The following is a 26,350-nucleotide window of genomic DNA, read 5'->3' as shown; positions in this document are numbered from 1 at the left end:
TTAGCATGCAAAACAACAAGCAAGAAGCATCCAGTCTCTAATTAGCATAAGCTCCTGAATAGGCAAAGACGTTTGTTGGCACGTAGAGCTGTGCACAGTGCCAGTGAGGCAGTCACATTCTCTTGTGAAGAGCTTTACGGGAAAGAATTAGTAAAAATGAGCATTGTGTAAATAAAATGAAAACATTATGTAATGAATTAATACATGGAATGGCATGTTCAGGATAGACATACCTGTAATTTAAACTGATATATTTGGAAGACTGTAATTTTAAGATGATAACTGTAGTCTTTTTCCTGCTGGTTCACCTTTTAAATCCTTTGTGTATACATAAGGTATTTTAAGGAATGAGACTGGAGTGAGATGGGAAAGGATAAGTGGTTAAAAGAAGTTTTGTTTCAACTATAATCCAGGATTGTGTCAGAGTGCTGGAACTGAGTCTGGCATAACCTGTTCTGCCAGCAAATAAAGGTACATGACATGACAAATAAAGGTACGTGACATTGTGGTGACTCCCAAACACCAATCTATCTTTTCCTATAGAATTTATATTTGAAAGGTCCAATAACACCCGTCTAGTCAGTCTATTGCTAAATCACCCTCGTGGTTTATCACTTAACAATGCAAACGTAAGCAATGCTTTATGGTACTTACTTATGTCTCAGGTTCTTGTGATTAATGCAACCTAGATAAGCATCTGTGTAAAGATAAAGCTATATTAGATTATTACAGTATACAAATCTGGTTTACACTCCAGTCTGGTGTAGTCTACACTTGAGAATAAATTTTTTTTCCAGGGGTTCCAGTTCAGATACATTGTGGAGCTATGCTGGGAAATGTTTGTTTGGTCTTCATGCACCGTGTACCATAATGGTAAATTAATCTTTCAGACATCACTGATTCTTTGTGATGGTAGTCACAAACAAAGCAGAAAAAAATAATCCAAGAATCAATTTGTTGGAGGATGTAATGATTTAATACCAAAATAGACTTTTTAAAAAATGATTTATTTCAGAAAAGAAACCTTGAAATGTTTTTGTTCTGGTATTAAAATTGGATAGAGGACATACCTTGGAATGCTGGTGATAATGAAGATGCAAAACAGATTTTCACAGTTTTATGTATTTTAAAACTTTACAATATAGGGAATAATTAACTGTTGTGTTTTTACTGAGGCTTTACTGCCTCATGTATCTTTGTCATATAACAATCAGAAGATATTTTGATATAATTTTTGATGCCACAACTGACAAACAAGGAATAACGAAGACTTAGTCAGGTCATCATTTGATAGCTGTAGATAAAATCAAAAATTCAAAAGAAATTAAAATTCAAAAGAAAAATTAATTTTAATCATATTTAAATAATATGAATGACATTCTCACTTACACCACCACCATGTATATCTCTTTGAGAAATAACAACCTGGCAGGGTAGTAATAATAATAATAATAATAATAATAATAATAATAATAATAATAAGGTGAAAATAGGTGTGCATATCATGTGGAGCATTATTTGTGATTGGATTAAAGTCAATAATGTCGCTTCCCTGCTGAAAAAAAAAACAAAAAAACCCAGAAACCATCACAGAAATTCTAATGGTTTCCACTACAAATAGCATCACAAACCATCAGCTAACCATTAAAACCATTACCATTACCATTATTAGTCCTTAATGGTATCCACTAGACACAACATGCCTCTAATAGAAGGCAACAGATTACCATTAGAGACCCACAGGGACCATTACAGTTTCCATCAAAACCATTACAATTCCCAGAATCACCATTAAAACTATTACAAATTCTATGAGGGTTTCTATTGCTTTTTCAGCAGGATTATTCCGCGAATAAGAAGTCTCACAGCGCGTGCCCGAAGCTGAATGCGGGGCGGATGACCTTATATGGTCAACATGTACGTGCTTTATGGTAGCCTATGACAGTGCTTGAGTCCCTGATTTATATCCAGCGCTGAAGACGGGCGGCGTTTATTACTAACCGCAATAACCCAAGCCGGGACCGTATAAATCCCACGGAAGGAGTTTCACCTGCTACAGTAAGTTTGAGCTGATTCACAGGAGTGGTTTTATTAGCTTAACCTCGCGGGACTAAAATGAAGAGCTCTGGACTGGGGACACACTGGGGCTTTGTGTGTGTGTGGCTGCTGTGCTTTGTGAACGCTTCAGTTTCAGGTGAGCTCCATCTTGATGCGCTTCCAAGTAGATTTTACGACTCTTTCCTTCTTTTTTATTCATATCATTACTGAATATTTCGTATATGTCTGATGTGACCTTCTCACTCAGTCACTGATAATGTCCGGTTTTGTTTAGTATCATGTCTGTTTCTGTGTGCAGGCTCTTTCCCAAAGGCTCAGAATGTCACTTGGGTTTCTTTAAATTTCAAGACCTTATTAACATGGAGCCCTAAACCTACTAACTATTCCTACACTGTGGAATTCTCCAAGTAAGAAACCACACACACACACACACACACACACAATAGTCTATGTTTCAGCTACCTTAAACATACCTACAGATTTATTTTTAAAATCCTACATATTCTCACTGTGTGTATATCTAACAATTAGAGCATATCACTTTTATCACTGCATTCATAAGTTTATGACTGCAGGGAAATAAAGGACCCAGTAAGCACAGAGATGTTCATTACATTACTGGACCAGTCTCTCTTGACTTAAATTGGCCCATTTCGAAACACTGCTATTAGTTCATTCATTGTACGTTGGTCCTGATCCACCTTGTTTTGCTCCTTAAATATACATCTTCGTTAGTCTTTTTTAACTTTGACGGCTTGTATGTATTAAGAATTAGTATTAAATTTATGATTAAGCTTAAGGTGGTGGTGACATGATTGCGCAGCATGTAGTGCTGCTGCCTTACACCTCCAGCGTCCCTGATTTGATCCTGAGCTCAGGTTACTGCCTGTATGGGCTTGCTGTGCATGTTCTCCTCATGTTTACAGGTGTTTTTTTCCCACCTGCCAAAAAACATGCCAGTAGGTGGCCTGGCTGTGCTTAACTGCCCCTAGACAATGTGTGTGAATGATGTCCTGTGATGGACTGGCTTCTCATGCAGGGTGTGTCCCAAACTTGCACCTAGTGTTCCTGGAATGTCTCTAGATCCACTGCAACTCTGACCCAGATAAAGTGGTTACTCAAGATGAATTAATTAAGATTAAGATTTTAAAAGTTTTTATCCTGGCTGAAATGGAGTCAAGCCGTTAACAGTGCCAAAGGTGCCATTTTCACGTCTTTGAAAAGTCTTTGTGCTTACTGGGGACAGGCAAACCTGTTACCGCTATATAGATAGTCTTTTTAAGAAGGACTGTCTTAACATGTTTTAAATATAATGTGTGGTACTGTTGCTTTATGTGTTAATTATGTTGCTTTATGTGTTAACCCCTTAAACTTCCAAGAGTCAGTGGACCTTTATTCAAATTTCCTTCCTATAGGTTTCATTGTAGTAACTGTATAATACATAGTAGTTACTGAATAATATGATTCATGATGAATAACTAAATAAGAAGTTGAGACCTTAATTAGAGGGTGAAGATGAAGCTACATATATACTCTGTTAGCAGTTTTGATCAGTTTCAGCAATAGTGTGTGGTGTATAGGTACTGCAAAAATCCACACCCTTTGCATGTTTCAGCATGCTTCAGTTACTTGAAAACTTTTGTGTGATGGGTTTATAACTTGGCTCAATATAATGCTTCCAGACTTCGTGAGGACAATCGTAGGACCCGTAATTGCATTCGGATGACTGAAACCGAATGTGATCTCACTGCTGAGCTCACAGAACTGAACAGCACGTATGGAGCAGACGTTCTGTCAGAACCTTTGCGGGGCACGTTCTCTGATCTCATTGAGTTCCCCCGCACCGCATCTGCTGAGTTCTGCCCCTATCAAGACAGTACGTTTACGTAAAATCTGTGTTTCCATCCATATAGTTTGTGTTGTTATTAGTGAAAAAGGATGAGCCATTGTTAAATTCTTCTCTACTCTTGTCTAGCCATCATCGGCAGTCCTACATTTAAGATTGAGGTGAGCAAGGACAAACGGAAGATAACCCTCTACATAGAAGATATCCCAACAGCGGTCCTTGATGCACAGAAGCAGAAGAGAACCATTCAGGATATCTTTAAAAATGATCTGCAGTACAAGGTCACTTACAATAAAGCCAAGAGCTCTGGAAAGGTAAGAGATGACTAGTATACCTCAATGCCAATTATTAAACAGCAGTGTTAAATACATGATTGTAAATCTAGTAATCCATGTTTATAAGTTTATGGTGTGTCTTTAAATCTGCCCCTGCTTAAGCCATATTTTTCTCCCTTTTCTAGAACTGTTCTAGTTTATCGGTATACAAAGCTTTACTGTTTAAATGTTATTGCTGATATATGATAATGTTACTGTGGTGTGCAAGAGCAGTAAAGCAACTCTGGCACAAGTATGAGTTTATTTCAAACTTACATACTGAATCCATGCCACATTATATTAAATTGTCAGCAGATTTAAAACTGGACCAGTTTTCTATGATTACATAAGTGCTGTAATATATATTACAATATAGTTTACACATTACGCATCACTGAAAGTAAAACCCTCCTGATAACTATAAAATAGTGATAGGGTAGTTAATATAATTAATTTATTTTAATACAGGGTAATTTGCTTTGTAATAAACATTCTAATGGGTGCAACAAATCAAATTTGCCTATGCACCCAAAGTTTGAATTGTTGGGGGAAAAAAAAACATTTTCTACATTAAGGGTATAGAGGGTTTTATTTTTACACTGAATGTGGCTCTTGGCTGAAAAGAGGAAAGAAAGATTTGCTGTGCTTTCCCATATGTATTTGCAAGCTGCATATTTAACATAGGAAATAGTTGAATTAAACTTCAATAGCCTGGTTATTTTTGCCTGGTCTATGTCAAACTTGCAATCATGTAGGAATCTCATATATGGACCTTATCACATATTTTGACCTTTATCTGTTTTGATATTGCAATGTAATTTGAAAAGGAGCCAGAAAGTGTCAACTGCTACATCTGCTGTAAAATAAAAAAAAGATATACAGTATACTGTATAAAAACATACAATGTGTTTTCCTGCTCAGAAAGAGAAGATAAGTGCGAGCAATCAGATAGAGCTGACAGATCTGGACAAAGGAGTGAGTTACTGCTTCACTGTGCAAGTCTACATTCCCTCACGGAGCATTAACAAACGGCTTGGAGAGGAAAGTCAGGTTCAGTGCTCTGAAGTGGGGGACCTGCCTTTTCTTGATGGTAAGCTCTTAAAAGAGATACAGTTTCTACCTCTCTAAATATTTGGTGGCAGTTAACAGTTAACATGCATTCTGCAGTGTAAACCTTTTCATAGAGTTGAAAGCATATTCATTACACTACTCTATTGTAGCAGAGAAATAATTCTCAGAAAGTTTACCTCATTTGTTAAATTGTGCATTGTGGTTTAAGTCTTCTGCTCTGTTTGTGGAAAAAAAAGATATTTAAATTTATTTTTAAAATATTAAAAATGGTTTATATTACAGATACGTTAAAATAAATGTTAATGTTGTACTGTTAGTACAAAGTCGAAAGAGTTTTATGGTCTGATTTTTATGATCTCCACTGCCGATTTCAACTTTAATACACAGGCATTAACCCAAGCGACAACAATACTGATCTAATCAGCAAATTTACAGCATATGTTGAATAGGGTTGCTGGTGGTCTGTCAGATAGACAACCAAACCAATCCAAGATTTTTTTTTTTTTTTTTGTACAAAATGCAACATTTATGTGTATGTTACTATCCGTAGCCTCTAAATAGACATTTCACTAATCCTCTTCTTTTCCTTTCAGATTATAGCACTGCAGTGATTGCTGGAGGTATCGTTTTCATTATTGTCATAATATCAGCGGTGATTGCTGTCATAGTTATCTGCTGCAAACGACAACGGGAAGCAAAGAATGAAGGAAATGCTATTCTATAAAAAGAAGAGCGATTACCTTTAAAGGGAGTGTGAGAACCTCTCTGAATACAGGAACTCACAGTCATGGGAACACATGGTACAAAACTGGACTTACCCTTTTGAAGCATCCTTGTTGCAACATTACAGTGTTTTACACTGTAATTCATTTAGTTTCTGTGAAACTAAACAAGGTAGACATTACACATAGGATTTACTTTCTAACAGATATCTGCAGACGTTCTTGCTCTTTTTTTCCATCGGTACATTCAATCACTGGGATTATCACTGTTTTTTTATATTTCATAAGCACTACCTTTTTGTAACAGTACTACTTTTATAATAGATGTTTTATTTTTGTAGGTTTACAAAAGTGATATATGTATATTAGTTTATAGTAAAATCTTATTTATTTTTTTGCAGTTTGCTGATTTAATAGATGTAAAACTTAACAAACACTGTTAAAATGGGAGCTTTACATTACACATACATACATTCATACATAGAGTACATACATCTTTAGTTAGACAACTGGAAAAATATCCATGGACACGAAACAGGCACAAGTTCATAGAAATGTGAAATCAATGGAAAAAGGTACAAAACTTTTTTGTAACATTTTGAATTTCAAATAAATTCTGTAAGTTCATTTGGATCTGTGTGTTTGTTGCTCTTTATATGTTTATACTGTTGCTCTTTATGCTGTTTCAGCCATACATAACGGCATACAGACACTGAGATTCTGACTGGTGAACAATTTCAACATTATTTTCTTTCATTGTGCTTAACTGGACATCGGTGTGATGAATGTCAGAAATTACAAAGGTGTTTCACCATGATGTGACAGGAAAAACTTAATTTTGAAGTGGATGAAAATCAAGTGAGAAAACACAATACAGCAATATATTATTAGATCAGGTGCAATGAGGCTGGTTAAAGTAAATTAAGCTCAGTTTTGCTCAGTTCATTCAGAGCCACTTCATTCTGAAGCCTTCTTCAGTTTGTCATATGGTGCGTTTAGGCAAAGAGGTCTGATACACACACTTCCCATCTAACTGCAGGTAACTAATTGACATCTTGCTCTGGGTCACCTCAAAGTATACAAAACCACCTAAAGTGTGATTCACGGCACTAGAAAACACTTGCCAAGAGGACGGGAAGCTCTTCATGTGGCTGGTGGAGTTGTTCAGGACATCCCCGCTCCCGCTGACAACAAACGAACTTCCATCCTCTTCTCTAATAAACTAATGAAAGATGAAAGAGAGAGTATTCTAAATAGTGCTCCACTTTGATGTGAATTACATTTAATTAAAAAAAGATGTTCACCTGTAAATTATGGTCATGGCCACTCAGATATAAAGTGACGTTGTACTTCTTTAGCAGTGGTCTTAGTTTCTCTACCAGACAGCGAGTAGGACCGTGGTGACCGATGGACCACACAGGGTAGTGGCCAGCCACCACCACATATTCAGACCTAGGAGTGAATAACAGATTAGAAAGAAGGTTTTGTTTTAAAAAATTATTCTGTTCATTGTCAATTTTTTTTAAGATCTGAGTCATTTAATTATCTTGCACTAGCAGGTCAAAGTAACAGAACATGTTTAATATTACATCTGAAGGCAAACTGATGAAGTCTTAGCAAGTAAAATTGCTTAGAGATATGCAGTACATTTTTAGTCATGCTTTATTTTGGTGGTGGGGGACGTTGGGTGGGGCGGGACGTTGGTGCCTGTGTAATTGGGATTTTTGGTTTCCTAAGTTTTTACTCACAACTATTCAAGAATGACTAAGGATTTGCTGGGAGTGATGGTAATGTCGAGTACTATACATTTTTGGGAAATCAGATATGGTTGCTTGTGTGGACATTGTGCTATTTGGTCACAATTTGTCCTCAGGAATGCATGGGTGGATGTGGGTATGGAAAGGAGGGTGGCAGGTCGAGCCTTCTGAAAACATGCTTCAAAGTCCTCACATTCCTATTAATGGATTCATACCACTTTTGTTAAAGAAAAAAAAAGTCATCACAGTCTGTGGTTTACCCTCAGGTACTTAAGCTGACTTGCTTTTGTGTCCTGAGCTGTGCTGTAACTTGTGCTTGTTCAGTTAAATGTGAATGTCTGGTTTCATTCAGAACTGGCAAATCTTACTTGGTGTTTTGCAGCGTCTTCTTGATCCACTCAAACTGTTGTTCTGCATGAGTGGGGTCCTCTGGTCTTTGAGGCTGGTCTCCTTCATAAGTGTTCCCACACAGAACCACCGTGTCTATCATCAGGACTGTCATGGAGACGTTGGTGTGAGGAATCTTAAAATGCAGCTCATAATAGAGCTCAGGAAAATGCCTATGGATAGATGAAACATCACATTACAGTATAAATGTTATTGAGCAACTCTTATGAGAAACCCAGACAGACTGCAACATGTCGTGATACCGTAGCTGAGAAAGTTTAATCATTGGCCCACACTCACCACCTCTCTGATCTGGTTGAATAGGCGATCTGAGCCGACACATTTCCCAAGTGATCATGATTTCCTGCCACCAAATACCATGGAACAGCAATGAGAGCTGGATGAGAAAACACACGCTCAAATGTAGCCTGAAAGCAAAAAGAGTGAAATTCAAACCCAAGACTCTGGAAGTGCTTGCCTTGCTACTGTACTGAACAAATGGGGAAAACCTAAATATTAACTTTAGTTAAATTGTTGCATGTAACACTACTTCCACCAGATGGCATGTTTATCACACTTTTATATCAGCATGTCACGAGTGTGTTTAATATTAACCGCCATTTGAGCGCTGTCCTGCCTATACAAACTCTTAATAAATCATGCTCTTTTGAATACATCTTTGAAAATATGAAAAACAGAATCCGATTGTTACAGCAAAAACCTGAAACAATTTATGTTCACAATCAATCTACAATTACATATTTGGCAGTGAGACAGAATTAAACCCAAGCATGGGGCAGTGGTGGCTCAGTGGCTCGAGATCTGGGCTACTGATCAAAAGATTGTTATTTCAGATCCCAGCAGCACCAAGCTGTCACTGCTGGTCCTTGAGGAAGGCCCTTAACCCTCATCTACACAGTTGTAATTACCTTTGGATAAAAGTGTTTGCCAACAGAATAAATGTAAATGTAAGAATATAGCTGAGAGTTAAGGGCCTTGCCAGACACCAGATCAACCTCTGCCAGATGCTGAGGTTAGGATTTACAACCTTCCAGTCATTAACACAGAACCTTAATCACTGAGCTACAACTGCAACTGCATCTAACTGATCATGTTCACAAAGTCACAAAATGGTACGTTTCTGCCATATCTGCAGTCATAAACGATGATGACAGACCTTGAAGCGTATATCATCGACATTCTTGACTCCATTGTAGTAAAAGTGATCTCCCAAACTCAAGACAAAGTCCAAGCCCACACTTTCGGCCACTCTCCCCAGTTCCTGAGCTATCCTCTGCTCATGAGCTGTGTAGAAGGGAGAGAAGGGAATGCCACCCCAGTCTCCAATACCAACAAAACGCAGAGAACCTTAAGAGACAAAATGGGCAAAAAGTCATGGTGAAGACCTGCTACATAGACACAAACTGAGGAAAGAAACTGTTTGATCACATTTGAAATTATGTTAAATCAGATTATGTAAAACTATAAAACTATACAAAGCTAGTATTTAGAAAGAGATAAACTGTGTACTGTGTTCCTGAGCTTGACATGGCCGGTAGATTGTCTGAAGAACAAACAGGAGCAATGCAGCCAGGCAGGTCATGGCGCAACTGAGGACAGGAGATCTGCATCAAATAACACGATCAACACAAAAGCAAAGTAGAGCAGCAGAAGTGAAGCGTCATGGCACGGTAACTGCTTTCTTTTCTACTCAGATGAGGAAGTAGTTTGTGGTTTAAGACCTTCCTGTATTGGTTTCAAAGGGGAAAAACAGTCATGCAGTTCACGTTGCGTCAAGCCATATTCAGACAGTAAACTAAATTTTGCTGTAGTCGAAATTACCGACAATCTAACCAGGGCATGTTTAAACGATTGAATGTTACTTCTGTAACAGCAGTGGAAACGTAATACCTAATAGGATTTATTAATTTGTTTATGCTGGTATAATAAAATGATTATAACGACAATCCATTTTAATACAACTATATATTATGTCATTTTCTTACAGAAGGACTGAGTTGAGCCTCTTCACTGGCTTTCTCATTAATCATTAACAAAACTGGAATAGCAGCTTATGGTCACACCATCACAGCAACACCAATAAGACTGACTGTAGCTTCAGGGAGCAGCCTTTAACCTACTAAGAACAGGGTGGGGTGGAGACTTGATAAGGTGTTGCCGTCTTCACTAAGACTACGTTGTTCAAAAAGAACAAATATGACGCTAAGCAGAAAAATTGTTCTATCAGAACATACTACTTCGTATAAAAGAAGATATATACATATACGATTGTAAAAAAAAATTATATAATGTGATTTAAAATAATCAGGAAAGAAGAGGGAAAAATTAAGCATACACAGTACAGTTATTTTCTAGGCAGGGTCAAAGGGCAAATGAGCATGTGATCTGAGCAACCCTTCACCCACATCTAACACATGGACATAATCTTTCTGTGTGTCTGCAGCTGAGGCATAATGAATCAAAGTGTGTGACCCCTCCAGTGCAACCCAAGGACGAAAAGAGCACACAACCACAAAAGAACAGATCCAGAATTATTTTTAATGAAATTGCACTAGTGAGTACATTGTAGATCTATGGATATTTTGTGGTTCTGGTTTACTAGATTTCTAGAGTCTTTTGTGTACAAAATCCAAGAGGTCTACAGAGATGTTTTAGTCATTAAACAACAGCATGGAGAAACATTACGTTTTGCTTGGAACAAAAAGGTGCATTTAGGCAACCATTAGACAATTACAGACACGAAGTAGTACAAGGCGTTTTGGCTTGCAAATCAGTAAATCAGTGCAATCTACCCCGCGATCGCTTACCATCGAAGGAAACACGCTCAGAGAACAGGTCCATTAAACCATCATACACGGGCCACACAACAGACCCATCACACATCACTACAGTTAGTACTAAGGTCACTTAGTAGATGGACATTTTATAACAATTTTATTTTCCTGGTGTCAAAAAAAGCCTCATTAGTATACTAGAACTACAAGAATCCTGATCAAATACCAGAGATCAGTTCACTGGCATTGATTTCATATAGAGAAACTTACAGGCTAATTCCTATCACATGATTTAATCTGAAACATGATTTAGTTCACACATAAGATGTGAACACATTTCATTAGGATTAGCCCATTCACTATTCTCATTAGTGGCTGTCCGGTAAATCGGACCGCACTTTAAATTACAAATTATACAATTATACAATCATGGAAGACAGAACTGTAGTGTCAAAACAAAAAGAAATGTTACAAGTGATTAAAAACAAAATCCTAGATTCTGCTGCAGTATTACGATGCATCCCTTCCGGAGCCGTGTCTGTGGGTATCCGTGCTTCTAAGAGCCAAACTCCACAGTTTCTGCAGTGATGGGTTTGAACTCATAGTTCCCTCTCCCATCCATGTGGAGGTAGTACTGTAACAAACAAACAAAAAACAGGGGTTAAGGTTAATTTATACCTCCGCACGTCTGTATTGAGATGCAGAGAGAGGGTTTGTGGGTTAAAAGTAAGAGTGGGCAGTGAAGCGCAAACATCACATGAAGTGTGACCTCCATAGTCATAATAGTGCTTTGCTTTAGGGAAATGCTGACTGAATGACCCTTAAAGTCTAGTTTTCATTCCTTCATTCCTGTGTATTTGTTTTGTTTTCAGTCACATCACTACTCATCTGTATAAACAATGTGCTCACAGACAGTGTGCTCAAAGATTGCTTTTTTTTGTTTAATCTGCTCTGCGCTCCTGGCGTGTGGTTTTATAATGAGCTCAAAGTATTTAAAAAAAAAAAAAAAAAAAAAAAAAATCTGAAAAAAAGCCTGAAGGTATGAAAGAGAAGGGTCGAAATGCAGATCTGCTTATCAGTGCGGGAATGAAACACATGCTCACAACTATATTTACATAAAATTATACATTATTGTATTTCTAAACGTTATTCATAATTATTATAATAATCAAATATTATACTTTAACATAAAAATAAAGGGCTACAGCAATCCCGTATTGTGTAATTTTTAAGGTTTGGGTGTGCAGGGCTGCAGACGCACATCATACAATAACAATTCATTTTACTAGCGATGGTCTGAAAACGGAAGTGTTAAAGGTCAGTTACATGTTCTCTTTTTCATATGTGATACCTACCCTCATCTTTGACTCCCACCTGGTTATCTTTAATGCCCCACAGCACAGTATCCATGATTTAGAACTAATCGTGATTCTTAGCATTATCGTGACCACATTTTATGAAGTGAAACATGCAACAGACTTTCAGTTTTTCCATTTTCTGCGCTCTAGTGGGCACGTTCACATTCCATGCAAATATGATGACAAGCATCCATGTGACCGCCCACACAATGCGCGCATGTAATAAGAGTATAATACAGGCTTCAGAAACACAGACTGGAACTTCTTAATACAGACAACAGCTTAACAAATAAGATACTATTTAGATGCAAACAGAAAAGTTCATCTCACCTCATGGTGTTTCCAGAGAGACTTTCTATGAGAGACTGTGAACAGAGTGATGCCCACCTGCCAGAAAAATACAGAAGAAGTCAGTGTTTCATAAAAGATGCCCAGTGTATGATTTGGTACAAGAGAGGAATGCTGTGATGGGCCTTGTTACCTTCCTGCAATGGCTATAGATGTAGTCCTCCACATCCACACTTACAGCACTGGTGCACTCGTCCAGAATAGCAAACTGAGGCTTGTGATAGAACAACCGAGCCATCTGCAGCAAAAAAAGTTTTATTAGCTGAGGGTTGCATACATCTATGTTCAGGTCAGGTAAAGCTGGTATGTAAGTTAATGCTTTTATTATATGGAAATGTTTGTTTGCTTACCGCCATCCTCTGCTTCTCTCCACCACTGAGAACATCCATCCAGTCCTGAACAGCATCCCAGGTGCCCTCTCTTTCGAGAATATGCCCCAGCTGCACATTGTCCAGGTATTCTTTCAGCACCTATTACACACAGAGATCATATGAGTGAGACCCAAGCAATATAATACTGAGATGAGAATGTTCGAAGCAGCAATTTATCTCAATTTTTATAATGTTCTCTGGGACCTGATCTGAAATCCCCTTCTTCTTCTGGTCTTCAAAGGTGTCAGGGTAGATCACCTGATCCCTCAGTGATCCAAGGGTCATGTAAGGCCTCTAAAAAAAACCACACAAATATAATAACAGGAAATTACTATTAAGATATTTCCAACACTACTGGTGCTGCTAGTAATTCCTTCTCAGGAATCTGACCTGAGGGACATAGAAGAGCTTCCCTCTCTCAGGTTTGGTCAAGCTCCCACCAAACAGAGGCCACAGCTGAAGAAAAGAGAAAACCACACACACACACACACACACACACACACACACACACACACACACACACACACACACACACACACACACACATTAACATTCTCTCATATAACAAAGATTCACAGACACTGCTCTCTGATGGTGCTGCATACATATTAGACTTAAGACTACAAAGAACTTGTTGTGAATATTGCACATAAGGAGAATGAGGAACAAAATTATAACTATAAAAGTTTATTTTTTTAGCATCCTTTAAATTAAATTAATTACTTCTCCAAGCACTCTGAAGAGTGAGCTCTTTCCACAGCCATTGGGCCCACACACCAAAACGTTCGTGCCAGATTTCACCTGAAGACACACAAAAACACAAACATAGTAAGTATTCAGTTAAAATCTGTACTGTACATACGTAATAGTCAGTAAAAAAATATTCTTAGAAAATTTACACTGTTATTGTGCAAAAACATTTGTTGTTGGAACTGTAACAGTGAGCAGCAATTTTGTACTTTAAAACTTTATTTATCCCTTGATGTTTTTTTGCCTGTAAACTATGAGACAAGTAGTAATACAATGATATCAAGTCACATTTATGCAAACTATAAACTCTTCTGTAAACAAAGAATACAAAGAGTACCTCAAAACTGAGGTCCTTTATCAAAATATCTCCATTGGGTGTTGCCAAGGGTGTATTTTCAAACCTGGTGAAAAATAACAGATAAAACACGTCTTATAAAATACATGTCAATCTATCTGAGAGTAATCTGACAAACTTGGTGAAAACTGTCAACAGAGAAAAGGTTAATAAGTACTTGATAACGTTGTCCAAAAATATTATTCGTCCACTGCCAGGCACCAGGGTCAGTCTTTCTAAGGCATCTGCTTCTGGAAAGGAGACATTATGTGAGAATAATATGCCCAAATGCCTTCTCATTAATTTGGCTTCAACACTGATTAGAGCTCACCTTTCTCTGACTGAGACACCATGGTGCGCTCATACTTCCCCATGTTCAGCTCTTTCAAGACCTTCATCAGCTCTGTGATACGGGTGGTGAACCTGTAGGGGGTGCAACATCATAACAATAAACTTCAAAGATCATCCAGTAGTAGCATGAAGAGACATAAAGGAGACAGTCTAAGTCCTGACTACAAAATTAGATTTGTGTTGTCATTAAATGCTCATATTTTAATCAACACGGCAATGTAGTCTGCCTTGGATTTGTCCTGCATCCTTTAAAACACAAACCTTTCTGATATTTCTAAGGCAAAAGTCCTGCTTTAAAAAGATTTATGCTAAAACAGACGACACCTGCACACAGTCACTAACAGACTTAAATGAAGATTGTCTTGTCTTTAATATGGTGCAATTTGAATAAAACACATGCGACTCAAAAATATAAATATCAAGAAATAATTTTACCCTGCGAGTCTGGTCATTTCTCGACCGGCAAGCACAATCCTTCCCAAAGCTTGTGACATGCGCAGCAGCATGCGGCCACTCTGATAGTAATCCTACAAAACGAGGAAATATGGAGGATGAACTGGGTATTTATTCATAAAAATAACATGAATACACTTGCTGGTGATTTGATTTTCACACTGTGCAAAGAATTCAGAGTTTTGAAGTTAAAATAATATAAATGCTGCATAGATCCTACATAAAGCCACATTATCACATTATCATTATCATTAATGTGTTTAAAACCGAGTGCGAATGGAGGTAGCTCACCTCCAGCAGTTCCGCATGTGTGCTGTGAAGGTGCCGTGGATGCGCCAGGCTTAGGAATGGTCGGCTCACAACCAGATAACCGACTACCGTGGCCAGGTCTGCACGCAAGACAATCAGAGAGTTAATATTCACATTCACATTAACAGTAACACTGTGTTTAGTGATTGTATTAGTACAAGCGTCTGTTCACAACAAGTTTTAACTTACACTTAGCAATGATGCTGTCTACCATGCCCATGGAGAAGCGGAAAAATATGAAATTGTGCAAGTGGTCAACCTGAGGGTAAAGTACATTTAGGAAATTACAATTCAGTAAATCATTCCAACAGCTGAAGAACTCAATATGTGATAAAAGCTGAGGTCGTTCTCACCAGCTTCTTGAAGGTAGAGTGAATAGTCTGTTTCTCTCTGAGATTTCCATTGTAAAACGCAATCTCCTCACTATGGAACACCAACGGGAAAGTAAAAATGAATTCAAAAAGCACTAACCTTGTGACAATAAAATGCACACTATTGGATTCAGCACTGAAAGCTTGCAGGTCACCTGTTGGTGATGAGCCGGGAGTTGACGTATCGGTACTCGCCCTCGTATTTCTGCTCAATGACAGTCATCTTCCCGATGGGTCTCCTCAATCTGGTCAGGAAGAGGCCTGAGATCAGCAGGTAGGCCATCATAGTAGCAGGGCCCTGACGGCAGGGATGACATTACATGCAGTCACTGCTAGACATGTGATTCATGTTTTCCAGATGTGCTCGGAAAATGAGGTTAATTCTACCTGAGCTCCGATAGCAGTTGTCAGCTTAAAGATGTACAGGCCAATATCAAGAAGAGGCTAAAAGAGAAAATAAGGTTGTAACCCTGTTCAGCTGACACACTGGCACATCGATATCATAACTACAATTCAGTCTCTAAAATGTTTTGTACTTTGCTGAGATTGGAGTACAGGTCAACTACGCTGTTGCAGAACTTTTCCACATCCTGAGTCAGCAGCTGATCAGCATTGGCAATTCGGTTATCCAGGTTTCCCATCTTGTAGTAGGTGTATCCTCTGAAATTATTAGGAGCAAGAAAGCAGAAATATAAGAACCTGGAAACAAATCAGGCCTTGAAATCAGGATTCTAGTGAATAAACAATCTGGTTCTTACTTCAGATACTCCTCATACAGATGTTTAGTAAGTCTTTCACGGAAACAGAGCTTCAGCTCATTCAGTCCTAACTTCAGAAAGTTGTTCACCAGGGCGATCTACAGGGCGGAAAGGCATTTGGTGTGTCCACTACTCATTTTCATACAAATGCAAAGATGCAGAAAAGATAAGATTTAGTGATCTAAACATTCAAATTCTGCACTGACACAGCTACATCACATTAGCAATAAGAGGATGGAAAAGGTACAGTTGTCTGTTAGTACACTCTAGAAATTTAAATATGCACGCAAATGCTGTAGTTGTTTATCTGCTGGAAAGACCATACATAATTTAGACTGTTAAACAGAAGTTAAAGTAAGCTGATATATCTGACCAGGTCTCCTCTGACATTCTACATCCTTTCAAAATTGAAAACTAAAATAATTACACTAAAACACAGAGCAATCTGGAATGCTGAGTTATAGCTAAGAAGTATTACAAAAAAAGAGAGAGAGAGAGAGAGAGAGAGACTTACAATGGGCATGACCCTCATAAAGTTGAACAAATACTTCTTGAAATCTTTTGTAGAGCGACCAATAATTGCACTGTAAACCACAACATGCACAAAAATAAGCACATAAATAAACGTTCAATGCCATGCAGAGACTTCTTGTCTTGTGGGTGCGACAATACCAAAAACCATCAGAGGAGATCTGTATTTCAGTGTGAGAAACCAACACAGCTAGGTAGTGTATTAGTTGCTGTTTTCAAATAATGCAATAATTGTCTTGTTTAATAGATATTCTTGATTGAAAAATCAGCAAACTGACAAATGTTAAGTCACAATTTCACACATTTATTAGTCTGAAATACTTTCACAGCCAAAGCCACATAGTGAAACATTACCCCTGGTATGACTGTAATGTAGGAATAAAAGTGCCTTTTGAACAGTGTGATATCTCTGCTAATGATACCACTGTGAAAGATGTAAAACAAATATATATCATCAAAACTTGTTTAGATAATTAAATCGGCTATCTACATATTATGATAAGCATTACTAGTATCATTTTTTCACTAAATTACACAAATTAAGCATTAGGATACAACCTTTCAATCATTGTGCCATTCTGAATCATCCAGACGTCACAGTAGGTCCGAGCCACCAGCATCACTGCAATCAGGATCAGGTACCAGGTCTATGAAAAACAAAATACTACAGTTAAAATCTACAGGCTGCACACAATAACAATGACAGGACAAGAAACTCTTTGATATACACCATAGCCAGTGGTGTGAATAATGTAAGCAATTTTTTTTTGCATTCCTATTTACATTATTTATGAAGGCAAAACCATACTGTTATATTTTCCTGAGAAGAAATAAAAAAAAATAATAACATGCACACATCATGCTTACTTAAAATATTTATGTCAAAACCCATATTAAAACATAATAAAGCAATAAAACACAGACATGGCATTTGATGCAGGCATGAGAGAAGCTGATAAACCTTTCAAGTAACTCTGTAGTGCTGATATAAAAATAAAATCAATCTCAATGCTGAGACAGAGAATAGCAAATGTTATAAAAAGGAATACTAACTGATGTCTGTGTGTTCAGCTTGTGGTTACACCTTCAGTTACGCCATCACTAACTGCCATCATCATCACTACACTTGCACAGCATGTTAATTATTAATGACAGCATAAACAAATCTAGTTTTATTTTTCTGAAATGCTCACCTCTTTACAGAAGAGTCTCGGTACCATGATCCTGAGTATTTGTTTGATTCGGGCAAAAAACACCCTGTCCACTGCGGCCCGATCCTTTTTAGGATCTTTCTGATAATTTGAGGAGGAAAAAAAAGTTAGAAAGCAGGAATAATAAAAGAGTAATAAGAGTTTAGTTGGTGCCAGATTTCAATACTTTTATTTTTTTTTTTTTGCAATATTAGTGTCAAAAAACTACCAAACCCTGATCTATATTCACGTTAAACATGCGAACTTAATACAGCTTTATTTTTTTGTAGGTTTAATTAAGAGTATAATAATTATGGCACATAATTATTAAGCAATAATAATTATGGCATATAATTATTAAGCAGTAATGCTTAAACACACACTTTGCAGTTATATAAAACAGATGACTTACTTCATTGTTCAAGATCAGATCTGATGAACCCTTCTTGCTGTTTGGGATTAAAAAAAAAATTAGAAAATGTTAGGCAACTGTCAGATTCTCTTTGGACAGACCTGCATGCTGTGTGTAATTATGTGTAAACTTGTGAGCTCGAGTGTTTTCTCTCAGTTGGAGAGGTAAGGGACTGATACACTCTCAGTGTGCTACATTCCTACCCGCCTGCTGAAAACTACCCATGAGCCACTTCTACTGCTGGACACTGAGAAGAAATAATGAAATAAATCTCCCAAGTCACCTTACACACACACATGCCGTCCTAAACGAAAGCCATTTGTCACGAATGACATGCACTGGTGTGTTCATTCATTGCCAGTGACCACAGCAGGGCTTGACCGTTAGCATTCTGACAGCTTGTCTACTGCAGGTCAAGTGTGACTCAGCTAAGCTAACCCGACTCTCTGGCGGTGAAAGCGGTGTGTGAAGGACGTTATGTACAGTAATGAACGGCCACTGACGCGCTACGCACCTGTTCAGTCTGGAGGACCTTCGTCTTTGCTTAAGTAGATACAGAACAAGCAGGACCCCGCCAGCAATCGAGGAATTCTTTGCTGTCAAGTATTTACTGATGACCGCCATGTTTCCTGCTGCGGCGAGACGGCTGGCAGAAGCAGCAGGTGCATGCCGGGAAACCGACAGAGGAGGCTCGCGCTCGCCCTCTAGCGGCTTGTACAGGAGCGTCTCCTCCAAAAGCCTCCTCACAGACACAGCCCAGCGTCCTGAGGACAAAAATAAGCACTACAACCAATTTTTAATTTAATTTAACTTGTCAAAGACATTTATATCTGTAGGTATTACAAATTAATATAATAATAATAATAATAATAATAATAGTAATAATAATAATTTTACAATTCACATTTTCAATTTTAAGTGAGTTTAGCAGCAAATATTATATATAACAACACATTTTAATTTAATTTAATTTATCAGACATTTAGAGTTAACAACAACAACAACAAAAACAACAACAACAACAAAAACAACAACAACAAAAACAACAACAATAATAATAATAATAATAATAATGTCTCGTTTGCAGTTCACATTTTCAGTTGTGAGTGAGTTTAGCAGCGAATGTCATATGAAATAGTCTCTAACATGCTGTAAGATGTTCAGCTTTGCTCTTGGTAGCAAACATCAAATTATTCAGTAGAAGGTTTCTTTACACTTCTACTTTTATAACTTTTAATGTACTATGTGATATCATACTTAAAAATGATAACGAAAATATTATTGTCTTTAGACATCAGTGACGTTTGTTGCCTGGAGAAATCTGTAAAGGAATCCTGTAAGGCAGAGTCACAAAACTGTAAACAACAACAACAACAACAATAATAATAATAATAATAATAAATGTAAGTTGTTTGTTTGAGCTTGTGTGTGCTTTGCTGAGCTCTCTCTCTCTCACACACACACACACACACACACACACACACTCACACACACACACACCACTGAGCGCCGCTGTGTGTCTCCACCCGACACAGTTTCCGCTACTGAATCCGGAAGTGACGCACGTCACCGCTAGGCTTGCTGCGCAGTGTTCGTAGCAAACGTTAGAGCGCAAGACAACATCAGGTGCTGATTAAAAAAACAACAACAGCGCTGTTTCTTTTATATATATTTATAGCAGAGAGGAGTTACAGTCGACACGAAAACACAAGCAGTCGTAAGTAACCGTCAGTGCTGCTGTGTGGCTCCAGACGGGCGCTTGGTGCGGGGGCCTGTTGCGGGGATGTGTGTGAGCGGGAGATGGATGCGGTGTAGATGTGAGTGGGAGAAAGTGGTGGCACAATCCGGGGATGCGGGAGGATGAAGCAGCGCGGTGTAAAAAAGCAGCGCCATCCGCGGCCTACACTAATGCTACTGCTACTGCCGCCTCACACCGCTAGCATCCCGTGTTATCCTTTATTCACCGACACAGGAGCGGCGAGGCTCACTGCTGCACTTACAACATGCTAAAAACATTTCAGTAGTGTGTGTGTGTGTGTGTGTGTGTGTGTGTGTGTGTGTGTTAAGTATTATTTACACTCGAGACTCGCGGTTTTATCTGGTTCCTCAGGCTAGTCAGCTAACCAGAACCAGGCTCTACTAAGACACAGTGAAGACACTGCTGATAGGACTGTTACTGGGAATAAAACACAGCCTGAACAGCATAGTTGTCATTGTTGAAACTAGAGTAATTAGACAACACTACAGAGAGGTGTGTTAGCAAAGCTGTAGTGTGCTGCAGTCCTGAGGACAGGTGAGTGGCCATGTTTCTGTAGTGCATCAGACTCACTGGAGCTCAGCAGTGTACAGAAGAGAGGCCCTCTGTTCTTACTGCAGGGGTCCTGATGATCCGGATTAGATTTACAGAAAGAATAGCTCCATGTCTATCTATCTGAAAATAAGTGTGAAGAGTAAACTGCACTGTTTAGAATATATTTCTTGTCATTGTACAAGTACAGCAAAATCAGTAGTATAGAAAAGTCCTAAGATACACAAAGTTTGCAGTAAAAATGTTTGTGTGTGTGTTTAGACCTTAAACTGTAGTTTGAGATATGATTATTGAGCAGCTTATTAGAGGAATTCGTGAATAGTTGAAAGTGCAGTATTGCAGTACAATAAATAAGCAGTAGTAATAACACTGTGACCTTCAGTGGGGATTGAGTTGACATTTTAATTTACAGCGTTTAGCAGATGATGTTTTTCAAAGCAACTGACAGAAGTGCCTTTTTTTTAGTCACCATCAAACATTTACAAAAATATTTACAATAAATCAGGGTCTAAGATCACCATCGGGCTGAAACCCTGTTACAGGGACGTTAAAAAGCAAACACACAAGTGAAGGGATATTGTTTAATGAGTTCCGGCATGCCACCTACCATACATTATATAATGTGTATATAATTTATAGTATATATAATGTGTACTTATAGAGTAATTGGTGTGTAACAATAGACTGGTCTGTAGTGCAGTGGTTAGGTTCACATGTTGCACTGACTGATTCCTAATTCTGCATTATGTGTCTAACCGGTTTGGTTATTACTCAATGCCTTGTAATTGTTTTCAAAGGAGCCAAACGATCAACACCATGAACCCTGTCTACAGCCCTGCACCAACAGGGGTTCCTTATGCCAACCCTAAAGGAATAGGATACCCAGGTAAGCACTGAAGAGCTCTTGTTCACTATTTGTCGTCTTCTCTTGTAGACTAAATGGTTTGTAGTGTGGCTGAATATTGCACTGGTTAGGATGTATTACCAATTTCTTTTCTGTTACTTCTTGTAGCTGGGTTTCCAGTTGGCTATGCAGCAGCTGCCCCTGCATACTCCCCAAGTGTGTACTCTGGAGCAAACCCAGCATTTCCTACAGGTAAGGGAAACTCGCACCTGATAGAACATAAACTTCTTAGTATCCTTGAAAGAAAGAACCTTGTTTGGAGGTCATATGGCTAATCTCATTTTGGCTTTAAGCAGATTTAGAAAAAAAAAAAATTCAGTACACTTCCATAATTGCCTGTTTAAGCTTACTTACTTGTACCTTGTTTACGGTATCAGTGGTTTCAGTAAAAAGAAGCTGTTGCAAAGACAACGGCCCAAAATTGCTGAATGCATACCTTTTATTGTCTTACTATCTGCTACATCTACATAAATTGGGGCATGCTGCATGCATGTGATATGTAAATAAGGGACTAGTGGGCAGGAGCTTGTGTCCATGCAGCTGAAGCTGATTCGTCAGTTCCACACAGATCCCGTCTTGCTTTGATGTCATACAGCAGTTTCCAGAATTAGATGCAAATACTTTTGTATACATATACTAAATATTGTATACTAATAATAATACAGAGAAAAGCTTAGCAATGAATAGGATAAATTTTTATCAGTGATTAATTTTTTTGTGGTCTTCAGTAAAAGATTATGTACTTAACCCTTCTTTTACCATCTTCTAGGTTATGCCCAAGGGACACCATTCAAAATGTCCTGCTCTCCAACAACAGGTGCTGTCCCCCCATACTCCTCCTCCCCTAACCCGTACCCTACTGCTGTGTACCCCGTGAGGAGCTCTTATCCTCAGCAGAATCCCTATGCTCAGGTGAGTGGCTTAAGCAAGTCACACATGTATGTTTGCTTCAGTATATGTGCATGGATGCCAGTTTCTTTAAAATATATCATCTTCACAGCAGCAAGGCACTTACTACACACAGCCCCTGTATGCTGCGCCGCCTCATGTCATTCATCACACTACAGTGGTTCAGCCCAATGGCATGCCAGCGGCTATATACGCTCCTCCCATCCCTCCTCCACGCCCTAACGGAGTCGCCATGGGAATGGTAGCAGGCACTACTATGGCAATGTCAGCGGGTAAGCGAACAATATTGTTGATTAGAGCTGGGTAATATGATATCAGTATTATGATAAATTATGCACACAGCACTCTTCACAGGTATTGTCAGTATTCGTCTAACAATTAGAAACATTTTGCATTTGTACAGAATTTTCAGTGGTAAATAAAAAATTTTTGCAGTTAAATAGAAGTATAACCGAGATTTTCCACAAGAAATTTAGAAAATGCAGCATTATTGTTTTGCTCATAGTTTGTTAGCAAACCTATATGTCTTGATACATATTGTGCATCAGAAATATCACAATATGATATTTTCATCATGTTGCCCAGCCCCACATCATGTTGTTGATGTGTTTTTGTTTTATACTACATAACACCGGTCATAAATGCACTTTAATAGAATCGCAGAGGGAAGGACAGGGAGTTAGTTAGTATTTGGACTCCTGATTGCATTGAATGTATGTACAAAAATATAAAGTGTAAAAAATGCCTAAAATGTCAGTGCGTCAAAATAAACTACAAGAAGTATTGAAGTAAAGTGCAATATAGCAGTTATACAAATACATTAAGAAATACTTTAAAATGTATTAGATCAAGGATGACACTTTAGTTGATTAAAAAATAATGTTTGGGTTGATTGTTGATTGAACTTCAGCTATGCTTCAGGAACTGCACTGCATTAAGATTGCACAACTGTTCATTTTTGTTAGTTGTAAAACAGTTTAAAAAAAGTAGTCGACTGGTTATTTTTTCACAGATAAAGCAAAAACTGATTCAGGATATCAGAATTTTGGGCTTATTATAATGTAGCTAAATGCTACTAAGCTTCAAACTGCACATCAGTTAAAAGCCATACACAGGCTTCAAAGTACATTTCTATCTTCAGTGCTTTTTTTTAGTGCTTTTTAAACCATTTAACACTTAAACACTTCACTAGAGGTGTGCATTAATGAGTGAGAATCTGCATGACCCAACAAAAAGGTTGTGGGAGCAGGTGGCTTTTACTCTGATTACATTCAGGCGGTCGGATATGAATATTTTGTGAGAAAGAAAGGCATTATTAAGACGTTGATTTACATTGTGATGCTCGCACTGCTCTGTGTAACGTGTTTACGTCACCTGGTGTAAACTGGAATTTACTCATTCGTTCAATTCTTTGATCATCTTTAGTAACTGCTTTATCCAGATCAAGGTCACTGTGGTTGTAATTATTTATTTATTATAAATCTGGACTGAATACTGAACTATATTTAGCCTGATTTTTTTTAACTGTTTATCTCACCGTTTTTCACACTTCCCCGATTAAATTACAGCTCCCCTCAGAAAACCACTAATGAAAGTATTAGTTGACTACTCAACTAAAAAAAAAAGTTGTACAACCTGAAAAACACAGTAACTCACAAAGATTTGTCAGTTATACTTTCCTGTTTGTGAAGTGTTTCTGTACGAAGAATGTTAATTTGCTGCTATATTTTTCTCCAGTGTGTTGAGAATGCCTCCAGCTTGTTAGCTAGCAAAAAGTATAATGAATAATAAAGCATTTTACTGATCATATGAAGTCTTTTAAACAAGTATTAGACATCCAGTAACAACAGTCACAACATATTGTATTGAAATTAGCAAGACAACACAGCTGGCTTCTCCCTGATAGTCAGGGGTTTGGAAGCTGCTGTGTTATTTATGAACTGTTCACAAACAACAGCGCTGCCTTCTGAGCCACTTTTTTTCAGAACTGCATCAGTGTCAGTATATATTTGTAATTTATTTGGTATAACGTGTATTAAAATATTGCCCACTTGTGTGTATATATACATGCCTGAAGTACTAATTCCAGCTGAATCTATTGACCATGAATTATTGATTGAATATCATGCCTCTGTCTCATTCTACATCCACTTTATGCCGTCCTGTCAACAGAATCTAACTTGTATTTCATAGCATGGGTGGAATTTTTTAAATGTTTTTTTTTTTTTTTTTTTTTTTTTTTTTTTTTTTTTTGCATGTGTCCGTGGCCAAGTGGTGTGTAATGTCTTCTTCCTTCCGCAGGGACTTTATTAACAACTCACTCCCCAACTCCAGTAGCTCCCCACCCCGTCACAGTGCCCACATATCGACCCCCTGGCACGCCCACCTACAGCTATGTGCCCCCTCAGTGGTGAACAGATAGCACTGTGAGTACAAACTCATATCTCAGTTCCTACTGCTATACATATGAATGTAGAAAATGAAAGAGTTTATTCTCTAACAGTCCCTGTGTCTCCCTTAGGTTAGAAGATGATAGATATGCATTTGCACAGTCCAGTATTTTACAGCTACAGTTGGGGCTGATGCCACATGTGTTCCCAGCCCGTCGTTCTTCCTTCTAAGCATAATGTGAATCTGAACCCCGTTGGACGAAGAAAGAAAATTTTGGAGCGGGAATGAGAACCTTTCCGTTTCCGATCACATTTGTTAGCATTACTCATGTTCTCTGGCATATCTCACATCAGAAGACTAGCTCTTCATGCAGACTTGTGTTTTGTGGACTGTCTTGCAGTTTTTATAGCATTTAACTCTTGAAGTGGTTAAAAAAAAAAGAGAAGGGAAATGGAATTAGTTTGTATTTGGAATCCATATTGAAGTGAGTGCATGTACGTATTGAAAATAATAATGCTAGCTGAATCTACCTGCCATGATTGATGCAAAACCATCAAAGGGTTATAAGAAGCAACATCCAAAGGGTTAGGGTCAATGCAGCAACTTCACATCTCTAATGCAGTGTCTTTATTGTTATTACATAGAAAATATAAATTATGTTTTCCATTTTTTAAAAAAAAGAAAGAAACAGTGTTGTAAAATTCTTACATTGCTTTGGTTTTAACATGGGTTTTAATTTTTGTAAGTGTAACTGAGATGTCTATCTGGGTAACACATGTTGCTCTTCTGCCACTTTGTATGTGAATGTTGGGTTGGGTATGTTTTATTTTTGTGCCTCAAACACAGATTTCCATTTCTTTTATGATGGTTTATCATTCCTCATGCTCTTGCTACAGAAAATTATTGCACATCTTTGCCTGTGTGGAAACAGATTGGTTGGCTGAGCTGCCAAACATACCGGTGTATTGGTGCTGAAAGCATGCCTACTTATTTCTGTGCTTTTAGGGTTTGTATTTGCTAAGGAATTGACAGAAAGAGTGATGGTGGAATCATTGCTTATCTAACACATTTTCAGATGTAGTAAAAACGAATTTATGTGGTCAATTTATAACCCAGGCATATTTGATAACACTACTGAGGACATCGTAAGTTATTGGAGTCATTTGATTAAGAAACCCCAAAACACTTACATTGCTTGTTACCTCAAGGTTGCACCATTACTGACTGAATTTCATTGTCTTTTTACTTATTCATATTGCCTATGTCGCCTTGGTTAAAGAATGTTTTGTAATGTTTGTGTTTTTGTTTTGTACTTTCAAGAAAGACCAAAAATAAATACAATAATGAACGCT

The 26,350-nt window shown here is 37.9% G+C and overlaps 4 protein-coding genes across 11 annotated transcripts; 2 read left to right on the top strand and 2 right to left on the bottom strand.

Moving 5' to 3' along the window:
- The first annotated feature begins 1,969 nt into the window (after window positions 1-1,969).
- Window positions 1,970-6,644, top strand: f3a (coagulation factor IIIa). Its single transcript, XM_026926601.3, has 6 exons — window positions 1,970-2,194; window positions 2,357-2,465; window positions 3,741-3,934; window positions 4,034-4,218; window positions 5,140-5,308; window positions 5,883-6,644. The coding sequence occupies exons 1-6, from the start codon at window positions 2,116-2,118 to the stop codon at window positions 6,011-6,013; spliced, it is 867 nt and encodes a 288-aa protein (XP_026782402.1). The 5' UTR covers window positions 1,970-2,115; the 3' UTR covers window positions 6,014-6,644.
- Window positions 6,645-6,662: 18 nt separating this feature from the next.
- Window positions 6,663-10,297, bottom strand: acp5b (acid phosphatase 5b, tartrate resistant). Of its 2 annotated transcripts, none has more exons than XM_026926600.3 (7): window positions 10,162-10,297; window positions 9,686-9,780; window positions 9,333-9,523; window positions 8,456-8,583; window positions 8,137-8,328; window positions 7,316-7,463; window positions 6,663-7,233 (listed from the first exon to the last, which is right to left on the bottom strand). In XM_026926600.3, the coding sequence occupies exons 1-7, from the start codon at window positions 10,197-10,199 to the stop codon at window positions 6,994-6,996; spliced, it is 1,032 nt and encodes a 343-aa protein (XP_026782401.3). In that variant the 5' UTR covers window positions 10,200-10,297; the 3' UTR covers window positions 6,663-6,993. The 2 variants fall into 2 exon arrangements, with proteins under 2 accessions (XP_026782401.3, XP_053086148.1); XM_053230173.1 differs by having other exon boundaries at window positions 9,686-9,765; window positions 10,162-10,244.
- A 397-nt stretch (window positions 10,298-10,694) lies between these two features.
- On the bottom strand, window positions 10,695-19,175 carry abcd3a (ATP-binding cassette, sub-family D (ALD), member 3a). 3 transcript variants are annotated; one of them, XM_053230049.1, is made up of 23 exons: window positions 19,001-19,175; window positions 18,487-18,523; window positions 18,078-18,176; window positions 17,443-17,531; window positions 17,239-17,308; window positions 16,354-16,451; window positions 16,132-16,255; window positions 15,983-16,039; window positions 15,751-15,893; window positions 15,578-15,647; window positions 15,414-15,483; window positions 15,207-15,304; window positions 14,898-14,989; window positions 14,443-14,534; window positions 14,290-14,362; window positions 14,115-14,178; window positions 13,751-13,828; window positions 13,418-13,483; window positions 13,232-13,321; window positions 13,007-13,126; window positions 12,790-12,894; window positions 12,639-12,695; window positions 10,695-11,584 (listed from the first exon to the last, which is right to left on the bottom strand). In XM_053230049.1, the coding sequence occupies exons 1-23, from the start codon at window positions 19,108-19,110 to the stop codon at window positions 11,507-11,509; spliced, it is 1,980 nt and encodes a 659-aa protein (XP_053086024.1). In that variant the 5' UTR covers window positions 19,111-19,175; the 3' UTR covers window positions 10,695-11,506. The 3 variants fall into 3 exon arrangements, with proteins under 3 accessions (XP_053086024.1, XP_053086066.1, XP_026782658.3); XM_053230091.1 differs by lacking the exon at window positions 17,239-17,308 and adding an exon at window positions 16,868-16,937 and having other exon boundaries at window positions 14,290-14,359; XM_026926857.3 differs by lacking the exon at window positions 17,239-17,308 and adding an exon at window positions 16,868-16,937 and having other exon boundaries at window positions 19,001-19,174.
- Window positions 19,176-19,980: 805 nt separating this feature from the next.
- Window positions 19,981-26,350, top strand: fam168b (family with sequence similarity 168 member B). Of its 5 annotated transcripts, none has more exons than XM_026926698.3 (7): window positions 19,981-20,112; window positions 21,592-21,680; window positions 21,807-21,890; window positions 22,468-22,610; window positions 22,699-22,879; window positions 24,909-25,033; window positions 25,129-26,350. In XM_026926698.3, exons 2-6 carry the CDS (start codon window positions 21,611-21,613, stop codon window positions 25,019-25,021), a joined length of 591 nt encoding a protein of 196 aa, XP_026782499.1. In that variant the 5' UTR covers window positions 19,981-20,112; window positions 21,592-21,610; the 3' UTR covers window positions 25,022-25,033; window positions 25,129-26,350. The 5 variants fall into 5 exon arrangements, with proteins under 5 accessions (XP_026782499.1, XP_053086385.1, XP_026782497.1 ...); XM_053230410.1 differs by having other exon boundaries at window positions 20,019-20,303; window positions 25,111-26,350; XM_026926696.3 differs by having other exon boundaries at window positions 20,022-20,303.

Source organism: Pangasianodon hypophthalmus, chromosome 1, assembly GCF_027358585.1.
Source record: "Pangasianodon hypophthalmus isolate fPanHyp1 chromosome 1, fPanHyp1.pri, whole genome shotgun sequence".
Lineage (NCBI taxonomy): Eukaryota > Metazoa > Chordata > Actinopteri > Siluriformes > Pangasiidae > Pangasianodon > Pangasianodon hypophthalmus.
Note: the sequence above shows the minus strand (reverse complement) of the source record. Positions and strands in the feature narration are given on the sequence as shown.